At 37.5% G+C, this 27,004-nt stretch overlaps 1 protein-coding gene across 3 annotated transcripts in view; it reads left to right on the forward strand.

Annotated features, from left to right (window-relative positions):
* Positions 1 to 6,820: 6,820 nt before the first annotated feature.
* canx (calnexin) overlaps positions 6,821 to 27,004 on the forward strand; it is a 58,307-nt gene continuing 38,123 nt past the window's right edge. For 2 of the 3 annotated variants that reach the window (XM_056769876.1, XM_056769878.1), the window contains exons 1-6: positions 6,821 to 6,953; positions 10,083 to 10,261; positions 10,627 to 10,700; positions 10,815 to 10,873; positions 11,271 to 11,412; positions 15,819 to 15,900. In XM_056769876.1, the coding sequence (XP_056625854.1) occupies positions 10,085 to 10,261; positions 10,627 to 10,700; positions 10,815 to 10,873; positions 11,271 to 11,412; positions 15,819 to 15,900 (534 nt within the window). In that variant the 5' untranslated portion in view covers positions 6,821 to 6,953; positions 10,083 to 10,084. The other variant, XM_056769877.1, reaches the window with a different exon arrangement.

The raw sequence follows: 27,004 nt of genomic DNA on the forward strand, positions 1-27,004 counted from the left end.
TGTTAAAAAAAATAAGTTTTGAACATTACTTAATTTCTTGCGATAAATGTTGCAAAATTTATTGAGAATAATGGGTAAACACGGCGGGTTATTTTTAGTAAAGTTGAATAAATCTGGTTGTTAGTCAATTTGACTAAACATTTTAAGATTTGGTTAGATCACGAGACACAACAGTCGACTGGCTTTCAAGGCTAACGGCCATTTTCTGAAAAGCATCTCCCCAGACGATTAAGGCGAGTAAATTTAACTTGTTTTATACTAAAATGTTTTATAACATAAATCCCACCAATAGTGTGAAGATACATGTTTCTTAGTGTTTTCATTTTAAATAAGTTTAATTGTGAGGGTGCACGTATAGTGTTTTAAATAAGCTTCTAGATATCAAATGTACAGAAACATGCGTGCACAGTGCGCTTCAACTTTTGTGAAAATACATTTTATTTACGTTTATTAAATGAGATTTATGGTAAACAATCACGATTGCCTACTTTTATGAAGGCATGAAAACACGTTGAGAGTTGTATCCGTCGTCCAGCTCCTTGAGCTTTTTAGTTTCAATTTGACACAACGCGCCACATTAACAGACAACGTGTCATGATTCCGCTATCATGTCATGTTTTATTCTTGTTCTTACAGCGGAGTCATGGCATAGCCTACAGTTTTGTGTGAGGAAAACATGGCATGGCTTAGATATTGGCTGTCATGCGCTTTCTCGTGTCTCGTCTATGGCCCCGCCCCTCTCGTCTCCTCGTTTGCTTCCCTTGAGTGTTTTTTTACCCACACCTACCTATTGTTAATTATCCTTTGTTCGTCTCCCTATTTAATGCCCTTGTATTCTCTATCCTGTGCTCGTTTATTCTTAAACCTTCTTGTAACTTTGTTATCTGCTTGCTCGTCTGAACTGCTGTTTCAAGGATTTATCCCTACGCTGTGTCCCAGCGTTCTATTCCAGTACCCTGTTCCTGTGTGTTATCCTGGTTGATTTTGTTACAGTTGGTTTTTCCTCCGTGAGTTTTTTGTTCCTGTTTAGCTGTCTCTGTTATCCCAGTTATTTTACCCCATTGTGGGTTTTTGTTTTGTGTTTTATTAAAGTCTTTTGTTACCTCGTACTGTGCCTGCATTTGGGTTCTTCCTTCCCGTTTCGTGACACAACGTTTTTAAGTGAGTTAAAAAGACCGCGAAGCAGTCATTGCTTTATTTACTTACTTGTTTGTGTGTATCATAGCCTAATCACATATTTTGCATATTGAGCAGTGTAAGTGAACAAAACACAGAAGTGTTAGTGTTATGTCACACTAACAAAGTTGATTCTACATAACCATATGGCAATGTTATGAAGTTCTGACAAAGGTCCATTTTGTGACTTTTATATATTTGTTTCATATTTTAGTGAAGCCAATTCCAGAATGAATGTTTAAAAGAATCTTTGGAGACCTGATTTTCATAGTGAGGAACTTGGTAAGAATGTATGGTGAATCCACATGACGCAGCACACCTATGTGTGTAACATAACAATTCATATTCCATCCATCTATTTTCTTCCGCTTATCCTTGGCTGGGTCGCGGGGGCAGCAGTCTAAGAAAGGATGCCCAGACTTCCCTCTGCCTAGACACTCTCAGCTCTTCCGGGGGGACACTGAGGCGTTCCCAGGCCAGCCGGGAGACATAGTCCCTCCAGCATGTCCTAGGTCTTCCCCGGGGGCTCCGACCGGTGGGACATGCCAGGTCCCCAAACCCGGCGCCCTCCGGCCCCTGGCTGCACCTAGAAATTCTGTCCATAAAAATTATGAACAGATCCGGCGACAAAGGTGACCTGACAAGAGCTAAGAGGATAGAGCTGGATAAAGGACGCGACAACTGTGTTTTTCCTACAACATTTCAAATGCTATTAGATTGTTAATGATAATCTTAAATCCTTAATTTTTATATTTTCATTAAGCCTTGTTGTGCAAGCACTGTTGAGCTTGTGCAGAGGCAGCAGCTTTTGCCGGAGGGGAACTGGAATCCCCTGGTTGCGCCTGGGTTCCCCTGAGAGTTTTTTTCTCAATGGGAGTTTTGGGTTCCTCACCACCGTTTGCATATTGTTTTGCACTATCTGCCTGGCCGGGGGGCTGCTTTAGAATTCAATTTGTCTCATGTACAGCTGCTTTGTAATAATGTTGAGAGTTAAGTGTCTCTATGTTAACGTTGCGGACAATAGAATCACTGATCACTAGGGCACTTTCAGCAGGTTTCTCAGTTGGTGCGTCACTGAGCGGGGCAGACCTGTTCGAGACTTTAATCGGAACGGTTGAGTGATGTTTTGTCTTGCGACTATGTCGTCTCACGGTCACAAAGTTTCCCAGCTGCAGGGGATTTTCAAACGGAATCGAGCTGTGTGCACTAACATTGCTCGCATCCGAAGTGTTTTCTACAGTCATAACACTTTTACTATCCTCAAATAAAGATTGGATGCGAGACTCTAATTCTAAGATCTTCTCCGTCAGCCTAACTACTTCCCTGCATTTATCACATGTAAAACCCTCGCCGCTGACAGAGAAGGCTAAGCTAAACATATGACATGAGGTGCAAGTAACAACAATAGGAATAGAAGCCATAACTCTACCTCGAGAAGCCATAACTCTATTGACTACCTCGGTGACTTCAGCCTTCTCTTCGTGGCCGACCGATAGTCCTTCTCCATGGCCTCACCGAACTCAGCTTGACGGCATCCCTTACTTCCTGTGTCCACCACCGGGTTCGGGGATTGCCGCCTCGACAGGCACAGGAGACCTTACGGCCACAGCTCAGAGTGGCCGCGTTGACAATGGAGGTGGAGAACATGGTCCACTCGGACTCAATATCTCCAGACTCCCTCGGGATCTGGTCGAAGCTCTGCCAGAGGTGGAAGTTGAAGATCTCTCTGACAGCAGATTCGGAAAAAACGTTCCCAAAAGACCCTCACAGTACGTTTGGGTCTGCCGAGTCTGTCCAGCTTCCTCCCCCGCCATCGGATCCAACTCACCACCAGGTGGTAATCAGTTGACAGTTCCGCCCCTCTCTTCACCCGAGTGTCCAAGACATACAGCCGGAGGTCAGATGAAACAACCACAAAGTCGATCATCGACCTCCGGCCAAGGGTGTCCTGGTGCCATGTGCACTGATGGACACCCTTATGCTTGAACATGGTGTTCGTAATGGACAAGCTGTAACTAGCACAGAAGTCCAATAACAGAACACCACTCGGGTTCAGATTAGGGGGCGGTTCCTCCCAATCACGCCCCTCCAGGTCTCACTGTCGTTGCCCACGTGGGTGTTGAAGTCCCCCAGCAGAACGACGGAGTCCCCAGTCGAAGCACTTTCCAGCACCCCTGCCAGAGTCGCCAAGACGGCCGGGTACTCTACACTGTCGTTTGGCCCCACGCACACGACAGTGAGAGACCATTGAAGGGGGGACTTATGTCATGGTTCCGCCATCTTGTCTTGTTTATTCTTGGTCTTGGGTGGGAGCCATGACATAGTCTAAGGTTCCTCGTGGAGAGAGATTGGACATTAGAAATCCTCTCACTCTCTCCGTGTCTCGTCGGTGTTTCCCGCCCTTTTGTCTCGTTAGCTTTCCCATCAGTGTTTCATCACCCACACCTGCTCCTTGTTAAGTATCCTGTGTTTTCACCCTTTAGAACATCCTCGTGTTCATTGTCCTGTGCTCGTTCATTGAACATTGTCCTCGTATGCCGTACGTGTATGCTGTATGTATTTCGTACCAGAGTACTGTCCTTGTCCGTGATCTTGTCCGTGATCTTGTCCGTGATCTTGTCCGTGATCTTGTCCGTGATCTTGTCCGTGATCTTGTTGTGGTTGGGGAGATTTCATTTGTTAGGGCTGTGTTGGTCTTGTTTTGTAGTCGATATCGGACAACAGAGGAATACAGTTTCATTCTGCCATTACTATTTTTCCCAGGTTGTTCCTCTGTTTTATGTTGTCGATCGCGGAGTGAGACCGGGTTGGACCTGCATTGTTTTCGGCAAGTGGGACTTCCGTGTGTGTGTGTGCGTGCGTGCGTGCGTGCGTGGTACGTGCGTGCGTTATATTATGCAATCTTTTAAATGCTATTTATCTTAAATAGTACTGAATAAACTTTTGGCATTTTTGATAACCACGTCTTGTGTCCCTTGGTTAGACTAGAGAAACTTTGTGCCCTTCTTTTGGGTATCTCCCTTCCCTGTTTTTGTATTTTCAAACTAAAATACGTTTTGCCAGTCAACCTCCTTATTAGACTGCATGGATGGGAAGTGTTTCAATTACATCCATTTGAAATACCAAATACTATTTATGTAATCTTAGTGTTTTTCGTATTTATTTTGTATAGCCTAGTTAATTAAAAAAATCAGCAGTCTAATAAAAAGGTTGATTGGCAAAAAAGTATTTTGAAAATACTAAGAGATTTTGTCATTTAGAATGTTAAGTTCTACTTCTGTAGTTATTTTGGTGAAAGTAACTCGAAGGAAATACAGGAGTAATGTAACGTATTACAATTCTGATACAGTAATATTCCAAGGTAAGGGATTACTTTTAAATAATAGTAACACGTAATCTGCAATGTACTGTATTACAGTTTGGAAGTAACTTGCACAACACTGGTAATGAATGTGTATAATGTCTGTGAATGACGTGAATAATATCATGTGTATGTTATATTTGATTACCTTGTACAAGTTTACATGAGGATGCTGATTTGCGATTTGTATAACTATTTGTTTTAACGATTCACCGTGAGCCGGTTGAAAATCGATTATAATACGTGACAATTCAAGTCAGTCGAGACATTATAAAAAACACAGTACATATTTTTCTGACTCTGAATTGTGGGGTTTCACCCTAGTGGTGTGCCCTAACATCTGTAATAATTGAACCATTGTGAAAAGTGAAAGTTACTTATTTGTCAGATACCATGACCCATACCCGAAATGTGATCTCTGCATTTAACCCATCCAGTGAGTAGTGACCACACGCACAGCAAGTCGTGAACACATGTATAACCAGAGCAATGGGCAGCTATCACTGCAGCACCCGGGGAGCAAGTAGGGAAATGTTGACAATTTGTTTAAGTTTCTGTATATCCGTTTTGAGAATCTACTGAAATCTTTATTTGAGGGGTATACACATATATATATATATAACCTGTATTTTGACACTGTGTCGAGATCCCGAAGCGCAGATGTTTCGAAATTTAAACAGTAAGTAATAGTTAGGATAGATATAGTGGCACATTCATATTGACTAAGTTAGATAGTGACAGATAGAACAGCTTAAGTTGGAGATAGGATATCATAGTTAGGTAGATAGATATATTTATAGATTAAATAATAATGAAGGCTCTACGTTAGAGATGTCATACATATGTGGTTTGGGAGCATTTCCAGATTTTAATGCAACAATAATGTGCTTAAGAATCTATTAAAAAGTATCTTTCAAATGTTTATTAATATGACGATACGAAGTAAGTTTTACCGGGGATTCGACCCAGGGTTACAACATGCCAACTGAAAACTAAGCATTTCACCACTTATTCAATAGATAAAGGGATCCAACATTTGTGTATTCACCTTGTAATCAAGCCTGTTTTGGAGCCAATCTTGAATATGACCACTAGGTATCACCGAGACGGGTGTTGGAAAGTTTCGACGCTTTGACACAGTATTGCAAATTTGCTTAAACTGTTTCAGTGTTTCGTGAAGCCTCGCTCTGCCCAACACTCAAGGCAGATTGCATACACAGGCGAGAGGGCAGGCAATGGTCAGGGCAGGCAGCAGAGATTTACAAAAAAATCCAGGGTCAAATTACAGTAATCCAGCTCAGAAATGCAGTTGACAACAAACAAGCTTTAGCAATGAGTGGGTTTAAATAGACAGAGGTGCAAAATATAACAAGACACAGGTGAATGCAATACTGACTAATAAATACAAAGGCTTATGGGAAATGTAGTGCACTGAAAGTCCAGTAGATGTGGAGAGTGCCCTCCTGTGGTTTTGAGAGGTCACTACAGCTGGTGACTGTGAAAACTTTATTCTACACCTTGCAAAAAATGCTTTAAAGGACAACAATTAAACAAAAAGAGAATTGACAGAATGAGTCTAAAACCCTTCTACGTATTTAAAGAATATCCTAAAATATTTTGTCATAATACATATGATTATAGTGGAACTACACATATACCTGTATATAACTTGTACCCATGGACACAATTATAAGAACGTTATTTTTGGGAACCAAAAACTAACTTTAGTGGAACGTTCTGTGTTTGCTGGGATTTGCGCTCGTCTGGGAAACCGATATACTTCCGGTTAGTATAAAACGGTTTAGAATACCATTTCGGACGTTACTACCCTTCTAAAATGCATACACTACATGGTTGAGTGCATAGTTTAAGGGCATAGTGCATAGTATGTTATTTGTAAATTGTAACATAATAACTCGTGCTGTATATTTTATGTATTGATTTGTTCCATAATTGTTTAACTGTTTAGGTTTAGCTTTGAATACAGTTGGAAAACATGCCATGGTACAAAAGGTCAACCTGTGTTAAACATTTTTTTTTTCTAGGCAATGATGGTGCAAATGTTGGCCAGAAAATATAAACAGCTACAAAATTAAAAGGAGGAAACATATTTAAAAATAAACCTACTGAAAATAACCATAAGTAGGTATCTGACGTCGCCCTTCACTACTTCAAACAAGAATCTATTTCCGCATACTCGAAGGCCAATCAATGGTGTCCACGAGGTGCAGGTCGGAGGCGGGGACTAGGGTTCATGACAGACGTAAGATCTGAACAATCATCATCGCTCTTCGTCTATGGGACGTGTCCAAGTTACAAACAGTGGCCAATCGCGTGTGTTCCGGATTCTTCCTCCATTGCTCCACGTGATGCGCTGGATCTTACTGCAGGCGGATTGTTTCTTCAGTGGTCAGGGGTGAGTGCACTAAATTAGCAGAATTGTCATCTTTGCTGAACAAGTATGTTATTTCTTTGGGAGTATTAAGAATGTAATGGAAAGTATTTGTCCAAGTGAGCTTTATTATTTGGTTTATTAGGGTGAAAAGTAAAATATGTTAGGGCTAACTGATTAGGCTAAGCTAACACATAAAGGTGCCATTGCTAATAAGCTACCAATTTTAAGATAAATTTTATTAATGACAAACCTCTTTTTTTAATGTTATGTTATGTGTTTAATGTTTTATGGGAGTAGTTGTCAGATAATATTTCTTATCTGACGTTGCGGGTGGGTATGCACATTTTTTCATATATTTCAGAATTTGGACGGCTGTATAAACTTTAATGGGCAGATATACACGGTTCTGGGCCTGTTACGATATTCGCTATGTCAGATTACGCTATTTTGGGTGTGAAATTAATTTCGTGTTCTGAGCAAGAAACAACATCAGATGATAACGTTAGACGTTTTATCGTACACCCGTGCATGGACTGCAGATAACTTAAGCGCTGCGTCCAAAATTGCATAATGCGATCGTTCCTACTTAATTTGAATAAAGACCTACCTTTCAAAGGTTAAATCAGTACGTTTTATATAGTGTATGAGTAGGAGTAAGACGATGAGTAAGATACTGCATCCGCCATGTTTATGGTCATGTTTATGGTCATGTGGAGATGGTGGTCTAGTGGGTTAAACCACTGAACTGGTAAATTAAAGGTTGCTGGTTCGATCCCAGCAGCCACCACCAGTGTATCCTTGAGCAAGACACTTTACTCCATGTTGCTCCAGGGGGATTGTCCCTGTAATAAGTGCACTGTAAGTCGCTTTGGATAAAAGCGTCTGCCAAATGATTAAATGTAAATGTGTGACGACTTCTTGCATCCTTAATTGGCGGTTGACAATGGTGTATTACCGCCACCAACTGGACTGGAGTGTTAAGCATTAATGGGGAAGAACATAAAAAACGTATCTTAAATTCTGTTATCCAATCCCGTGCTCTTGAGATGTATATATATATATATATTTCTTTCGGTATTCCTGCCTTTCCTAAAGCAGTGCTCAACAAATTTAATTTATACAATTGATTTATCCTAGATCCGAGAATTTCTGCACCACGCAGTGTAGAAGTACTTGCTCAGCTCAACTGTCTGATGTTTTCCTATTATAAACAATACATTATTTAATCCTGATTGCCCTATTTGGAGTGTAAAAATGATGCTCTTCATTTACTAACTTGTTTTTGAATATTATAGGCCGCATTTACACTGCAGTTCCTGTTGCTCAATTCTGTTTTTGTGACTATCTGATTTTTTTGACGTCCCCTTTACATCTTCTTTTTAAAAGCAACATTAATCCGATATCTGCATTTATACAGCACATGGGGAAACAACCCGAGGTAGATGTACTGACCAATAAAAAGCTAAAACGTCATTTGCCACTGCCACTTATTTAAAGCGGCCCTAACACACACAGGGTTTCTGCCAATCTCATATTAATCTTGAGTACCTATAAAGTAGTATTGCATACGGTCGTATCTTCAAAGTGTATTTAGTTTGATCACATTTATACAAGATAGAAAAATCTGTGTGATTACTTCCGAAATCATACGGCGCGTGCGGGCGGAGGGGTATGCTGAACTACATTTACGTTTACATTTAGGCATTTGGCAGACGCGGCTTACATTGCTTTATCCTATACATTTTACATAGGTATTTGCAATCCCCTGTGTTCGAACCCACAACCTTGCGTTGTTAACGCAATGCTCTTACCACTGAGCTACAGGAAAGAACTAAAGCACATTGTCGACAAAACGCATACTTCAGTTTCACTCACCGCATGCGGTTCATGTCCGCCATTTTTAGCGCTGGGACGGCTTCATATCTCAGTTTCAAACGATCTCCAAATCCAGCGTTATATCCACAGTTTATATTAAATTCATCACTCAAATGCAGTGAATAAACAAACACCAGAACTTCGCTTTTTTCCGGGAGAATTGTCCAATAAGGGACTAAGAAAAGTTATGATGAAACAGTTTTTATGTTCGTAAAAAACTTTCCGAAACCTGTGTGATGGCTGGGGGAGTGCATCGCGCACTAAAATACAATGTAATACGCCCAACTCGTTTTTTTGACAAGTTGACCATGTTAAGCATGAGAAGACGGCATGTTTAACATAGTAAAGAAGTCAGAATGCATGACACATCGTTCCAAGGCCGCTTTAATAATGCGAGAAATTCCCGCACAACATGTATTTGCTTCATTTCAAATATAATTTTGAAATAAATCCTCAAACGCGAACAAACGACAAGTGAAACCAACTATCTTTATTCTCACAATCTGCACCGGTCTCCGTCTCTCGCATCGGTGTGGGATTCTTCACACACACACGGAACATTGATGTCATATTCCCCATCGTTATGAGCAGTGCATAATGAAGTGGAACACGTCGGTTTTTTGAACTGTTTCTCTCCCTCACACTTTTATTAAAAGCAAGGTTGAAAGACCTGTTTCATGTGGTGCAATTGGAGAATAATATTGTTACCTGAGTTGGAGCTGTGTGTAAATGTGCTCAAAAAAATGTTGCCTTTTCTTCCCTGACAAGTGTTCTGCACATGCAGCTGACATAAAGGAAAAATCCTATCCACGACTATCTTTTCCTATGTCTTAACAGCTATGAAAAACAAACAGTGCATCAATGTCCGATTCGCGAAGTAATGACTGATTTGAACAGATTCATTTTTTTGAATCAACTCCTATGTCAAAAATGTAATTTATGAGACTTGATCTCTGAACTCATCAAATCAGTCACCCAAAACATATCAGAACACAATCTGTTTAGATCATCTATCAGGCCACTTCTTCATTTCATCCCTCCACTGTGTAATACATTGCTGGTGTGAAAAATATTTACTAACTGCTTTTAACTCTCTGCTTCCATTACACAACTTGCTTTTATGTGTTGAGACTTAAGTTTTATTAAAACAAATCAATTACGTAACATCGTTTTTCTTGCATTTAGGATATTACAATGAAGTTAAACTTCAAAAGATCAAGTTTTTTTTAATAATTTGTTCATTTTATCCTTTAAGTTGTTCTCGTCTCTTTGTAGCTATGGAGTTGAAGATACGGTTATGTGTGGTGCTACTCTCTCTGGGTCTAGCCCTCACAGATTATGTGAGGGCAAATGAAAAGCCTGATGACATGGAGATGGATGTTGAGAATGCTGAAGACGACATGCAGGAAGATGATGAGGAACATAGGCCCCCTCCATCCCTGTCAGCACCCACCGTAAGACCTTAACCCGGCTCAGACTGCAAGTGGTTGAAAAAGGCCAGGATCAACTCGATTAGTTCAATTTTCACTTTAACTTAACAAAGTATTAGGTAACACAGGGTTAAATGGAGGGCATCCGAGTCAACCTGCTGACCTACAAACCAGCTCAGTACCACCTCAGTGCCATACATTTAAAAAGCATAATTTACGTTAATGACCTCTGACTGAAATACCGGAGACTCATAAAACTAAAGCAAACAAAGCATGATAATGTTGAAAAAAAGAAAAAAGTTCCTGATGAATATGATTTAATAAAAATATTCCAGAAGTGTAGTGTTTACTGAAGTACTACTTAGATTTAACGTTATTGTCTATTTAAGGTGACATACAAAGCTCCAGAGCCAATGGGCGAGCACTACTTTGCGCAGTCTTTTGATAAAGGAACACTTCATGGGTAAGATATCTAATGTATCCACACCACGTATATGAATAAGCCAATTTTCTCTCATAGAAATGACAAATATTAAGGCAGATGAATAGCTTTGTTTGTTTGTTTTTTCTTTACTAGGTGGGTTTTATCCCAGGCCAAGAAGGATGGTATTGATGAGGAAATAGCAAAGTATGATGGTAATTATTTCATTTCCTCAACTAAATACTTAAAAGTCCTATAGTGTATTATTTAAGTTATGTAAGCGCCTACACTGCCATCATTTACTTTTTTTGCTCTTATATTATCTTTAAAAGATATAAAGCAAAGTGTCTTTCCAAATGATGCATTAGCCCAAAAATGTTATTTTGCATCATAGCCAAACAAGATTCATCAACTCCTCAAATTCACAAAACTACCTCAAAGCAATGTCCCTAAACAGTATAGTGTAAATGAGACGGGTACGTTTCATTCTCATGTGGTCAGATTGTTAGCAAAACCAACATGGATGAAAAGCAATATAATCAGTCGGCTAATGTTTTTTTTTTATAATAACTGTTTGTATTATTTGTTCACGTTGTGGTGTGTTTTGTGAAGGTAAATGGGAAGTTGAAGAGATGCAGGACACCAAACTACCGGGTGATAAAGGTCTGGTTTTAAAGTCCAGAGCCAAACATCATGCCATTTCAGGTCTCCTGCTGAGACCCTTCATCTTTGAAACCAAATCTCTCATAGTCCAGTGAGTATTCCTCTGTGTTCTTACCTGTTCTTTTATTTGAGACTATCAATTTAAAATGCTATAAATTGTGAATATCAAGGGATTTAATGCAAGGTGGCCGCGGGTCCTTAAAGTCTTAAAACGTCTTATCTAAAGTTTTTGTAATATAATGCCTTTAAAAGTCTTACATTCAGATTCTAGGGGTCTTAAATCTTTTGGTTACATTTCCATAAAAACATGTCATTCTGACGGACCAAATGACTGTTTAAAACCATTGAAAAGAACTAAGACAGAATACAGGTTAAAGTACAGCTAGTTTAAGGCATCCTAGCTACAAATTTAATAAAAAATATAGCTGCAAGCAGCAATCATCGGGTTCGAGCAGTCTAGTGCGTCGACTAGGCTCGGGAATCGCACCATTACACATCCATGACGGATGTCACTCTCCCACACCAAGAAAAATGACAGAACCATTCAAACCATTCATATTTCCATTGCCTTTTATTGGTTTTGTGTTCATTTAATGCACATTCTTCAAAATATCCTTATGTTTACCATGTCTAAATGCTTTAATGCATTGATTTGCTTCAATGTGAATGCCTGAGTATCAATTTGAGTTTACATGTAATTAAACTGGTGTACCTAATAAACGTGTGTTATGTATATAAATACAGCATCTTACAAGCAGCCAGACATGTGCTATATTTATAAAGGTTTAAATAGGTAATTGAAAGTTTCACCTTTTGACTGTTATGAAGGCATGCCTCTTCCAATGACCATCACATTTTGCATGCTTGTCATAATATGTATAATACTACTTAATAGCAAGTCAGTTAACAAATTTATTGGCTTGTAAAAAAGGGAGTCGACTCAGAATCACGCAAACGAGACGTGTCTCTAACTGCCGCGTATCTACATCACAAGACATAGTCCCCGCCTGCGTTTTGCTGGGACTGCCGCAAAAACTTCACTCTCTCCTCCCCCAAAACACTGTCGTTCGTTTGTGATTTGTGTGCAGTCTGAAACCTGTGTTCTACGTTGTGAAACTAAGTGCGTCTTATTTAAACTACCAAATGAAGAACTTCTGAGGAAACAATGGTTACAATTCATTTTCAAGTGACACCAAAGGAGTATAACCCCAGGGTTTTACTGTGCACGCGTCATTTCACCGAAGATTGCTTCAATAATCTGCATGATCACTGCAGGATGTGTTAAGACTATCCTTTAAAGGGGGAAATACCAACCTTTTTTTGACCTGTAGCTCCACCGAATCACAACCTGTAAGTGTGACATTATCTACTATCGTCTTCGGATGTTTCTTCGTCAGACTCGGGCTCAAACTGGTAAGGTGAAATCCCTGCCATCTCTATCTATACACGGTATATAATATATAACCTGTTAACTTAATCCAGCAATGGTGGTAGGTGCTCCATTTACGACACATGATGAACGCTGTAACAAATTCAAGGAATGGGAAGGAGGCGGGAACTGGCGAACGTTCAACAACTTTTAATGAAAAATAAACAAACTACAAACGAAAGTAAAATGCCGGTCGACTCCCGGACTAGTTTATTTTCCACTGTTTTTATATTGTAAGTAATGGATAATGTACAGCTGCTTGATATCGCAGAGTAAGACCCAACAGGAGCCTGTTGCAATCGGCTCGATGTACATATCCTGCGTATTAAACGGCTACTGTTACTTACCACTTGAGCAAATTATTGGACACAAAATATTTATTTTAAATATTTTTTGGTTAACAAATACAAACCTATGTGTGGAAAATGTGTTTCCTAACGGCTTTAATCCAATGCCACGGTCAAACAAGACAAACACGCAATTTGGGTAATCAATTTATAAACAGGGGTGCCATCTTGTGTAGATCTGATGAGTTTTTGAGCGGGGTCTGTGAATCTTTGGACGGCGTCGCGGCGAATGAAATTATGAGCCTCATATCAGGTGTCAAATCACTAGTCAGTTTGCGGGTTATGTTTTAAATTCTGTGCAGATTGATTGCACATACTCAACTCATGAATCAATATTAGATGTAGTCGAATTACGCAGCACCTCGACTGCGCATTTCTGACTTGCTTCAACACAACCGTCACTAAGCAACAGGTAAAGCCACGATAATTTGTTTGGCTTGAAAGGAATGGAGTAAACCCAAGAAACATAATATGGGGTTAGTGCGTTAACACACTGCAACAACCGCTATCACCGCATTTACGGAGAAGCCCTTATTTGTAAAAGGAATTGTACTGGACAACTAGTTGTCTGTCACGTCACCCATCACTCGGCGTAACGTAAAATGTGCTAAAAAAAGCATGGAGCAGATGTCAAACTGCTTCGTAATGTTTTGCACAGCCGATCTGTCTACAGCTGAGCTGAAGTATAATGATAGTCTTCAAGCATTCATAGACGCCACAATGCAACTCCAGATATCTTGTACAACATACTGTACCAATGCGAGGGTTGCGTTTGTTTTTTAGTACAATATAGCTGATAGTATTGCACCTAACGTTGTTGTTACAGTGCAACCTCTTGGTTAAAAATCTAATTTAAATCTGTCACTATGGTTATAGGCATGCTGTGCAAATAGTGTAATGGGCTGTGTCCACCGAGACACATTTACGTGGCTGAAAATCTTAGGAGCTCGGCTGAAAACGGCCGCTTCAGGCCTACTCAATGTTGAGTATTTTTCAACTCTGGGCGCTCGGTTGAACGCCGGCGCCGATCGTGGGAGAAACGCATAGCACGAGCGCTGAGCGGAAAAAAAAACATCAACTGGTGGCTTTTTTTTAAAGCTCGGCTGTACCGTTGAAAACGATTGAAAAAACACGTCGTCCGCAGGCGTAAATGCCTCGGTGGACACACGGCTTAAGAGTTTGACAGTTCAAGTTTAGACTAGATCTGTGACTGTAAGCTGTTGTGTGAACAGAGCACCTTTAAGTAAATGTGAAGAGTTAATTTGGAAAAACAGAACTCTGTTATTTCATTTTTATTTACTATGTTTTTTTATTGTGCATTCCAAGTAAGATCATTTAAACAGTTGGATTGTTTTTATTAAGTAATATAAACTAAAAAATAAAAAATACCAACAAGTGTCACAGTAAAAACACAATAAGCATGATTTATGAAAATGAGCAAAACAGAGTTGTCTGGTTTCGCAAATAAACTCTTTATGTGGTTGTCTATTCTGGACGCTTTTAGCAGATCATGGAATATTCTGGTTATGTGCACTGAATATATGAAATACAAATTTTTATAATTATATAACTGCTATATTTTATATATAGTCATAGTTTTTTATATATTGTCCCCTTTTTTCACCCTGATGAGTTTGCATTCCTGTATAAATATAATCTCGTATGTTATTAATTAGGCATTTATATTTGATTTTATTGGTGAATATTAAACAAAACCGGTCAAGGTGACTCGCAGCACCAGTATGACCTTGTGTTATCTTATGAAGAGCTCTTACACATGTGTACTGTACCTATAGCCACAGATAAAATGAAGAGATCACTCCAGTTTTACATTTAATTAGCATTTATACCTGTATTGAAAGCATTCCAGTCCAGTGTGTCTTGAAGAACATCCTATGAAAATATGAAACCTTGGTAAGGTTAATATTGACTGTGTAAACCCATGTCAAAAATTCAAGTCACAGTGAAATTAATGCTTGAAATAAAATTTGATGCTCATTATCTCATAATTAGATTCAGAGACTTTAGCCTGGTTTTCTCAGAAAAAAAACAGTATGCAGAAAAACTGAAAGTAATTTGACTGGTCTTAAAATGTTAATAGGCTGTGTATATGAAATATATATGTATTAGACTGTGTTTGTCCATCGCAGGTTTGGTCCTAAATTTCATATAAAGTGGCATTTAAATGGTCTTAAATTTAACTTGCTTATATCTGTAGACAGCCTGAAATTATATTTTTGAGCACTTAGTATCATATAATAAGTATATGGGTCAATGATGTGACATGTATTTTTTGTGTCCAAATTCATTATTTTCCTAAAAAGAATTTGAATAAATACATGTCATATATCAAATGGATCTACAATATGTCCTTTATAAGAAACCCTTTTCATTTTATTGAAATTCAATAGATTTTTTGAGTTTTGGTGTTTGAAAGACCAAAAATGTCAGGTGGTGCGACCGTCCGAACATACAAACAGAGAACAAAACTGAGAAATAAATGTTAATTTTCTCAATAAAATTCGTAATAAAATATTTTGGCATGATTTTATGTTAAATTTCTTATATATGAGGGGAAAAATACTCAGCGCTAAATACATTAAATGTATATTATTTTAAATTAATATATGGTCGCACCACCTGACATTTTCTTATTTGTCATTGACCCATATATAATGCATATTTTAGGTTTGTGTAAATAAAAATAACTTCTTTCCTCAGGTATGAGGTGAACTTTCAGACAGGCATTGACTGTGGTGGTGCTTATGTTAAACTGCTGTCTCAAACAGATGACCTCAACCTGGTAAGACTGCACTTACAGTGTTTCCCTACATACTTCAGATGTAAAACCCTTTAAAAGCCACCATCGTCAAAAATGAGATGACAATGTTGAGTTGATGCGCTCCACACATACTATACGGTTACTCAAATAATTTTGCATAAAAAAGACTAAATACACTGTAAAATCTAATTGTTGTCCTTACTTGCAAATTATTTGTTAACTTTACTCTGTTTTCAAAATGTATACATTTTACTAGTTTTTATTAAGTTACGATTACTTTCAGGGGAAATAAAACAACTTACTTTTCGCCTTAAGTATATTTTACTTAAATCAAGCAAGTAGCGCCAAGCGAAGCAATTACTTTACTACACCAGCGAGAGGCAGTGGAGAGCAGATCCTGCCTTTACGCAGAAAAGTTTCCCAGCATGCTCTGTGCCAGACTGCATTAGGAGAGTACATTATTAAAAATATGATTATTTTATATGTTTTTAGTAAAGTTAAAGACTTGATGGTGTTTAATGTTCACTTCTCTTAGATATTTAGAAGAGTTTGACATATTTTTCAGTTTTGTGGTTACCACTGTTTAGAACAGCGGTTCTCAATCCTGGTCCTCGTGACCCCCTGCTCTGCATATTTTGTATGCTTCTCCTACCGCTTCGGAGGTTTGTTTAATACGCCCATAAGAGCCCTGCGAAGTAAACATCACTAGATATTCTGCCATAAATCCCGTTCGAAATGTGGATAATGTTGCGCAAATCTCAAAATTACGGTTAAATTACCCTTCAATCTTCCGTAGTAAGTTTTGTTCTTCGTGTTCTTAAATTTATGTCAGCCGATTTCATGTGTGCAGGGAGTAGAGAGCAATGAACACAGTTCAGGGAACACGTCAATCGGAACGCGGTTCATTCATTAAGCTCTCTTCTAATGAGCTAGAGATTTAAATCAGGTGTGTTAAACAAGAGAGATACACAAAATATGCAGAGCGGTGGGTCGCGAGACCGCTGGTTTAGAAGATGGGTGCATGTGATTAGGGTCTGCGAAGCTTGTGTGTTTTTTACCAATGAGCATAGTCTGTGCATACATTTCTGAGATAGTCTCCTTTTGTTCATTTTGTGTTGCACTAGTCAAGGTGTTTGATTTATGCATTTTTAGAATAATATTTATTTGAAATCAAGAATTTAATTTAGTGAACTTAAAACTCCAATGATGGATCAATTAAATATTTAAACTGTAGTAAAATTTAATTTAGCTATACAGTAATCAAAATTTAGTATTGCAAACTTGTCTGGGTTTACAGTGCAATAAATCCATTGGAAATTCTTACACAACATGCAATGACCCTCCCCCATTAGCAAAGACACACCTCAGGGTTTCTCTCGCTCCAAATAAAAAAAACTTTTAGAAAGCATGTTCCCCCTGATCCCATTTTTCAACCTTAAGTGTGTAATGTAACATTTAGAAACCTACAATAATATATTACAATCGGTAAGTTTAACTAATTGCAAGATGATAGCTCTTTGTTTGACAAATATGCATTTTAATGAAAACAGAAAACACACATGCTTTGATGTTTTTTTATTTGTGTGATCTGCGATGGATGGGGTGGAAGACGTGCTCTGGTCACAGCTCGAGGTTGCCTGGCTTTGTTTGTCAGGTTCTAGGCTGGTTTGTGGGGGCTGAAGAATGCTGGTCCTGCCTCTGACGTATAACTGAAAAAAAAAAAATATTGAAACGAACATAATACTATGTATGCTTGATTTAAGCAGCCTGAAATGCAAGGTTAGCAGCATTATATTTTCAACCTTTATCCTTAGAAATATGCATCTGTCTCCTCCGCCACAGACCATTTTCTCTTAACCCAAACGAAGGGAACTGTATAAAAGCATTTACACATAAACGTTTTTCTATAATTGCGATTGTAAAAATTATCAGTAATTTATATCTACATTCATTTTTATGATAACACAATAATGTAAATTAAACAAAGTTTTTCAAGACTAAAGTCAATTGTAAAATAATAGTGAAACACTAATAATAAATGATATATTTGCGGTCATATTTACATAATATACAAACCTTACTACACCAACGTTGTTGACCACAGTGATCTTTTTCCAAACTGTTTTTTTTTTTACTTCCTTTGATTCCACTTTTCAAGGTTAAACTTTAATTTCTAAATTGGTCGCAAAATCTAGGGGCGTGATATGTAAATTGCAACGATTTCAACCGCCACATTTATAAAGATATGATCATTCGTACAATGAGATTGGGGGCATACGAATGTTTGATGAATCGCACAAGAACCCTGTCATATGACGATTTCTGCGCACGAATCTGCGCTTCTAAATTGTACTGCATGCTAACTGTGATGCTATACTCTGACACATGCTGTACTCATGTTAAAGTCATTCACAATGTGTACAACAAATGTAAATTCCATTCAACCCGATTGATTGTCTTGCGTCAAATCTATGGTCATTTCACTGAGGTAAAATGACATTCAACAATACTTCTACTTCTTTTAAAAAATCTGAAAATAAAAATTGAATAAATCAACAAATATTTGTGATATTATCTGAGTTCTTTACTAGCACAAAAAGGGCAAATACATAAACCTCTTTAGAATAACATTAGAAATTTGACTATGATTTGTAACTTTTTATTGAAGTTGCAGCTAAAATCAACCCACTTCATTCAATACTACAGACCCAAGAGAAAGACATGTTATTTTACATTTCAGAAAAAATAAACATAAAATCATTAACAGACAAGAATAAAGTTGAAGTATTTTATCATCTTGACTTTTGTGCGATGAGTACAAAAATGAAAAAGGTCAATTAAGTGACATGTTTAGTTATATTTTATTATATGTTACCCTGAATCACAAAACCAGTCTTAGAACGCACGGGAACATTTTTAGTAAAAGACAAAAATACATTGTATGGGTCAAAATTATCTATTTTTCTTTTATGCCAAAAATCATTCGAATATTAAGTAAAGATTGTGTTCCATGAAGATATTTTGTTAATTTCATACCATAAATATATAAAAACGTTATGTATGAAACCTGAGTGGATGTCTTGCCACAGTGCCTCTGATTAACAACTTCAAAGGCAATTTTCCTGAGTTTTAAACGGTTGTATCTCAGCCAGATATTGTCCTGTTCTAACAACTCTTATATCATTAGAAATCTTATTTATTCAGCTTTTATCTTAAAATCTTTAAGAAATCTTAAATTGAAAGTCTTTTACATTTTTCGAAATTGAGTTATTTGGGCAATAGAATATTCTGTAATTTAAGGCAGGTTGGAGAACTGGGTATAGGGAAATTCAGGGAAATTGTAATGTTCAATAATTTATGTAATGAAAATATGAAAAATGTGCATTGAAGAAAAGTTTATTGTTTTTAAAAAAAGGTTTAGTTTACTGTTAATTTTAGTTTGTGGATACAAAATCCGAATTGGCAAAAATCGGAATCGTCAGGTTTCACTTATAATAAAATTTGAAATCTAAATCGGCAAAGACAATTGCAATAGGTGCATCTCTAAGCTTCACCAATCAGAGCGTTTCGGAAGGCAGGACTTTGAAGTCCTGAAAATCCACTCGTTTTGTGAGAATAGAGACAGCGGTGGACAATATTCTTGAAATATGTGAAATATAACTTTTTTTTAAAACTAGAAACATGGTCGTCTAAAACATAACCAAAGCCCAAGATTGGGTCCTTTAAAGTGATATGTTTGAGAGAAAATCTTTTGTTGCTTAGTGTTTTTTAATATTGATAATTTACATTTATTGATTATATTTCAAAACACATTCATTTAATTATTATGAGTTGGTAAAAAAATATGTATTAATTAAAGTAAACATAGCTATATAATTTTTTTTTTAACAAATTTAGTTAAAGGACAACTCCGGTGAATAATGAACCTAGGGGTAATTAACACATCATTACCGTGTAGATCGTTCTCTGGGATGCGTTTTCATGAAAATCGAATGTAAAGAGTTTTATCTCTAAAAACAGATTAGCTTATAGTGCTAGTATATGGGGCACAGAGTAAGTAAAATTAAATCGCTAGTTAATACCACTAACAAGGCTCAAAATAGCCGTAATGTACTGTCTTTATAAAGTATCTTCTTATTAAACTGTTTGTACACTTACAACCCTCATTATGCTTCCGTGTTAGGTTGAGGTTTTAGTGTGTGTTAGTGTGACATTTTGAGCCTTTAGAGGATTTTGCATCTGAACTCATTTATTTATTGATGTCAACTTTTCTGTGTTTACACATTTAAATGTTTTTACATTATTTATTTCTCCATTTCTGTGTCCATGTGGTAATGAGGGTGAGCATGTTTCAGGGTTTTTCTTGGGTCAAAATTGGTCTTCGGTGGTAACTGGCGAACATAGTTGTCCACACACAGATAAATGTACTAATCTTAAACACCGATATTACCTGTCACTTCTGTCTTTTCTTGCTCTCTATGCAAAATAGTTTGTCCACTTGCCATCAATGATTTTGAAATATGTATATAACCATATGAGTATCATAGGGCATTTAAAACCATACTATTATTATACATTAAACTAGTGGTCGACCGATTATCGAATTGGCCGATTATCGGCATTGATATTAAGGATTTAGCCGATAATCGATATCGATCATTTTCAAAGCCGATTTGCCGATAAAGTCATTTAATTTTGAAATGCGCTTTTTGGCTCTGACGCAGCCAAGGATTTAGCGAGAGCAGTCGGAACACGTCACTCTAGGGGTTTGCCTAGAGTAATGCCCGCCCACTGCCCCTCTGATTTGTTGGGACTAAGTCACGAGTCCGGCCAATCAACACGGGAGGCTGCGGAACAGAAAGTCTTTTTTCACTGTCACACCGAAAGCGCTGCTTCGGGTTCATGCTCTATGAGGTAAAGCAGCATCAGACGTTGAAATAAATCTCAATCCACTGCACTGAAGATGCAAAACACTTCAATATAATAAGTGCCTGAATTTCGGAGCAGCTTTGCGGGTTTCCTGCAGGTTCCGCGGGATTAACGCATTATTATCATGTAGATATAATTCACATCCTCAGTATAACAATGATTTGCTCTGCAAGCGAGCAGCACACTGCACACGCGTTTCTTGTAATTGATCGAGCTGGCGTTTTGCACGTCACTTAAAATCACACCATTTCAAAAATACAAGACATTTTAAAGCATAAAGAACTTGAATCGTCGGTCTTCAGTCAGAGCGCTCTCATGCTCATGTTATAGCTTCATGAAAATATTGCGGTCTTTTCAACAACATACACAATAAGCTATGAAGGCAATTCAATTATTTACACTTAATATATAAATTCAAATTGTGCTAGTTAATCCAATGATTAGCATAATGATTAATTGAAAGACTACATTTAAACTACATTTCGTTACACTGTACTTGTATATGTGTAATGACAATAAAGTTGAATCTAATCTAATCTAATCTAAAAGTATTGTATGCAATGTTAAAGTCATCAGAACATATTTTTTTCCATAAATAAATATATTTTGTTACATTCAATTCATTTTTTCATTTGTTGCTTGTTGTTTTTTACTGTGTTGCTTGTGGTTTACAAAATGTTCACAGAATTCTGCTGGGTGCTCCCTTCTTTCTTTTATTAGTATTAATATAAGTGTTATGATTAAGATTTCTCAGTCAGAATTAAAAATATTTCAAATGTTTCAGAGCATGTGTTCTTAATTTCTATATAAATTTACGTTTTACACCATATATATATCGGTTCAAAATATCGGTTATCGGTCTAATTTGCATGGAAATAATCGGTATCGGCCTGAAAAACGCATATCGGTCGACCTCTAGATTAAACAATTTAATAAGAACTGTTCTTTAAAATAAGTAAATTAAATTAGCAGCTAGCTAACAACAACTTGTGCTTTGTTCTCATTTCACCTCTCCGGTCTAAACTAAATGATTTTAGAGGTGATTTTCTACGCATTGTCATATAAATAGACTGTAAATACTGAGGATTATTTAGATTAAATCTTATTAACCATTTTTGCTGTATGTTCTAAGCACACTTAAGCTCTGTGGTGTTTTGAGTGACTGATTTGATGGATTCAGAAAGTGAGTCTTAGACTGTAAGTTTTAAATTATTTAAACTAATTGGTTCAAAGGAATCATTCAGTCGTGAATCAGACATTAGCAAATATGCTGTCACAGCTTTAAGGACAAAACATAGATGTTAACTCTGAAAGAACTTCATCATAAGATTTGTTTCATTTGTTTAGGTAACCAGTTTTTGATTGCAGTAATTCAGGCAAAATATTCAAAGAAGGTGCCACGTGAAATGTGGATTCAGTCTTCTGACTTTTGCCATCGTGTCAGTCGCTTTTGATTAATATATGTATTGAAAAGAGACTGTTCAGAAACAGGCATGTTTGTTTTCATTTGGCGCTGCGCAGACTTGTCAACATCTGATATCAATTTAACGCAAGAATGTTGATATCCTTCAATTGAATAATTGGGACTTTTTGATAATGCAACATAACATTTATTTCAGTTAAGTTTCAACAGTGTACTTTGCATAGAAAAAATTAAGGTGTGATAGCTTGCCTATTTTCAAAGCTTTGATTATGTTTTTTGGGTGATTAATAATATATGTTCATGTTTCCAGTTTAAAAAATGCTTCATATTACACATTTCAACTCAACTCAACTTTATTTAGATAGCGCTTTTTACAGTTTTCATTGTTACAATGCAGCTGTACATGAGACACATTGAATACAAGAAAAACAACTAAAGGCATTTACCTGTAAAAACAAGAAAAAGGTGAAAAACAACAAGAGACAGACATACAAATGCTCCACACACACAATATGCATACATAGTTACACACATTGACATAGACGCACACACGGACAGTGAAAGCACACATAGGAGATGGAAACACAGGTCAAATATTAAACGGACTATAAATTCTTATATGCAATATTAATTATGTCTAAATTCTAAAGCAGCCCCCCCGGCCAGGCAAATAGTGCAAAACAATATGCAAATGGTGGCGAGGAACCCAAAACTCCAATCAAGAAAAACAACTCAGGAGAACCCAGGCCCAACCAGGGGATTCCAGTTCCCCTCTGGCAAAAGCTGCTGCCTCTGCACAAGCTCAACAGTGCTTGCACAACAAGGCTAAATAAAAAAATAAAATAAACTTACGAATAAGGTAAATTATAGATTTAAGATTATCATTAACAATCTTATAGCACTTCCCATTCTCAGCTCTGCCATCAGGTCTGGGCATGAACTGCATCCTGCGGTAACCTTGGAACAAAAAGACAAGAGTGGCTGAGAGTAGAGTACTGTTCTGCACTCTTTGATGCAACAAGTACATCATGTTGGATGTGTTCCTGGTTCCGGTTGATCTAAATAATGCAGCCTAAATCCTCTGAGGATTAATATTATGGAAGTGTAGTGTATTCAAGATTAGTGCAAGATTAAAAAGATGCGTCTTTAGTCTAGATTTAAACTGACAGAGTGTGTCTGCCTCCCGGACAGTGTAGGGAAGAATATTCCAAAGTATAGGCGCTAGATAAGAAAAGGATCTACCACCTGCACTTGATTTTGAAATTCTAGGTATTACTAGCTGACAGGACGCCTAGTAATCTAGTCTTGATGTCATGATAGCATGAATTAATTTCTCTGCATCTGACAGTGACAGCATATGACTTAGTTTAGATATATTCTTAAGACGAAAAAATTCAATTTTACAGGTGTTGGCGACATGGCTCTCAAATGACAGATTACTATCGAATACAACGCCAAGATTCTTAGCTGACAACAAGGATTTTATGGAGCTTCCGTCAATAGTTACGCAGTATTCTTGGTTTTTACGTATGGCGGTTTTTGGTCCAGTAAGTAACACTTCTGTTTTGTCCGAGTTCAGTATTAAAAAATTGTTACTCATCCATTTTTTTAAATCAACTATGCATTCCTTTATTCGATGGAACTGCTGGGTTTCATGAGGCTTCGAGGAAATATAAAGTTGAGTATCATCAGTATAACTGTGAAAGCTAATTCCGTGTCGCTTTATTATATCTCCTGGAGGTAGCATATATAATGCGAAGAGCAGAGGCCCCAAGACTGAGCCCTGTGGTACACCGTACTGGACTTGCGATTTGCGGGACACATCATTGTTTATTGCTACAAATTGAAAACGGTCAGATAAATAAGACTTAAACCATTTCAATGCTATTCCATTAATGCCAACATGCTTTTCGAGTCTGTGTAGGAGTATGCTGTGGTCAATGGTGTCAAATGCAGCACTAAGGTCTAGCAGCAGCAATAACGAAATACAGCCACAGTCAGAGGCTAAAAGCAGATCATTTTTAACTCTGATCAAAGCAGTCTCTGTACTGTGACATGCTCGAAATCCAGACTGGAATTCTTCATTAATGTCATTCCTTTGGAGGAAGGAGCATAACTGAGTTGAAACTACTTTTTCAAGAACTTTAGATATAAAAGGTAAATTCGATATAGGCCCGTAATTCCCTAGTTCTCTTGGGTCGAGTTTGGGTTTTTTGACAAGGGGCCTTATAACAGCCACCTTAAACGCTTTAGGCACATGTCCTAATGTCAGAGATAAGTTAATAATACTAAGAAGAGGATCTATAATTTCCGGGAGCATTTCTTTGAGTAGTTATGTTGTTGATTTGGATGATCTAATGATTTTAGAGAGTTCATCGTGATCTACTTTAGAAAATAATTGCAGTTTCTCCTTAGGGGTGCTGCAGTTAGTTTGTTCAGCGGGTTTCACTTCTGGTTGCATTGTTATAATTTTTTTTCTAATATCTTGGATTTTACTAGTGAAGTAGTTCATAAATTCATCACTGTTATGCTGATAATCAGAATCTGAAGTCGCTGACGACTTATTTTTTAATTTAGCCACGGTGTTAAATAAAAACCTAGGGTTGTGATGGTTTTCTTCTATTAGTGATGAGAGTACTATCCTTCTATGCCGTACGAAATACCTCTAAATTAGTTTTCTTAAAGTTCAGCTCCATTTTACAGGACGCTTTCTTTATAGTCTGAGTGTGTTCATTATACCACGGTGTTGGGCTGCCTTTTTTTTATCTTTTTTTGAACGCAGAGGAGCAACTGTGTCTAATGTTTCTGAGAAGGTAGAGTTAAAATTTCATCGTTTTTACTCATGCTAGATATTTGAGACAATTCAGGCAGATTGTCGAGAAACGCATATTTGGTAGTAAAGAAGTAATCGTTCTACCATATTTGTAACAAGGAGTTTGATTTGCAGCCGTAGGCCAGTGAAGCGAACATAATATCAGATAATGATCCGAAATGTCTTCACTCTGCTGAACGATTTTAACATAGTCCACTTTTATACCATAAGATAGTATTAAATGTAAAGTATGATTACGAAGGTGAGTGGGTCCTGACACATGTTGACTAACGCCCATGGAGTTAAGTGTCTTTGAAAGCCATTCCCAAGGCATCTGTATCATTATCTACATGGATGTTAAAGTCACCTACGACAAGGACTCTACCTGCAGCCAGTACTAGTTTTGATAAGAACCCACCAAATTCTTTAATAAAATCTGTGTGGTGCCCTGGAGGCCTATATACAATAGCTAGAATAAATTTAAAAAATGTTTTGTCCGTAGTATTAGCTGTTGATATGTGAAGTACCATGACTTAAAAAGAATTGTATTTAAAATTAGACTTCTGAGAAATGCTAAAATAATTATTGTGAAGTGCAGCGACACCTCCCCCGCTACCTTTTAGACAAGGCTCGTGTTTATAGTAATAATCTTGGGGAACAGATTCATTTAGAGTAATATAATCATCTGGCTTTAGCCATGTTTCTGTCAAACAGAGCATGTCTATTTTATGGTCAGTTATCATATCGTTAACAAAAAGTGCTTTATTTGAGAGAGATCTAATTTTAGGCAATCCGAGTCGTAACCGTTGATTATCTGTATTTTGTTCATGTTTGATTTGTTTAACATTTATTAAATTACTTTCAAGAGGTTTACGCATTATCTTATGTTTGCTAATCCGGGGGACAGACACATTCTCTATTTTATGTTGTTTGTGAGAAGGGATTATTACATGTTGTATATTTTGTGTATTCTGTAACGTGAGACGGCAAGCAGACAGTTGGTTAAGCCATTCTGTCTCCTTCCTGACCTTGGCCCCAGGTAGCCAGCCTTTAGCATTATTAAGATTGTGTGCCAAATTTGTAGAGAGGAGGGAAACCCCATCCCAGGAGGGATGGAGCCCATCTCGTTTCAACAGGTCAGGTCTGCCCTCAAAACTCTTCCAGTTAATTAAAAAATCTATATTATTCTTCAGGCACCACTCAGACAACCAGCCATTTAGTGATGATAATCTGCTATAAATCTCATCACCACGGTAAGCAGTGAGGGGGCCAGAGAATATTACAGTGTCTGACATCGTGCTTGCGAGCTCACACACCTCTTTAATATTGTCTTTAGTGATCTCCGATTGACGGAGTCTAACATCATTTGTGCCGACGTGAATAACAATCTTACTGAATATACGATTTGCCTTAGCCAGCACATTTAAATTTGACTTGTTGTCAGGCGCTCTGGCTCCCGGTAAACATTTGACTATGGTGGCTGGTGCCTCTGTTAACGTTCCAGACAATAGAATCACCGATCACTAGGGCACTTTCAGCAGGTTTCTCAGTCTGTGCGTCGCTGAGCGGTGCAAACCTTTTCGAGACTTTAATCGGAACGGTTGAGAGATGTTTTGTCTTGCGACTATGCCGTCTCACGGTCACAAAGTTTCCCAGCTGCAGGGGATTTACTATGCAAACTGCTATCCAGCACTCCCATTAAAACCGAGCCTCTGCAATGCTGGCCTCAAAACCTGGGTAGAAAATAGCCTATTACTTTGATTTTGATGTTTTTGGATGTAAACATCATGCGAACGTCATAAGTAGACTTCAAACAACAGTAAAAAACAATAAACAAAACCAGTTAATCAGACCCTTAATCGCTATAATAGCACATTCATGGAAAAATACATCGGTAATCAGCATTTTTTGCCACAACTTATTTATTAATGAATCCGCATTACATTAAACGTGCAACTGCA

This window comes from Triplophysa dalaica, chromosome 16 (genome assembly GCF_015846415.1).
Source record: "Triplophysa dalaica isolate WHDGS20190420 chromosome 16, ASM1584641v1, whole genome shotgun sequence".
NCBI classification, from domain to species: Eukaryota; Metazoa; Chordata; class Actinopteri; order Cypriniformes; family Nemacheilidae; genus Triplophysa; species Triplophysa dalaica.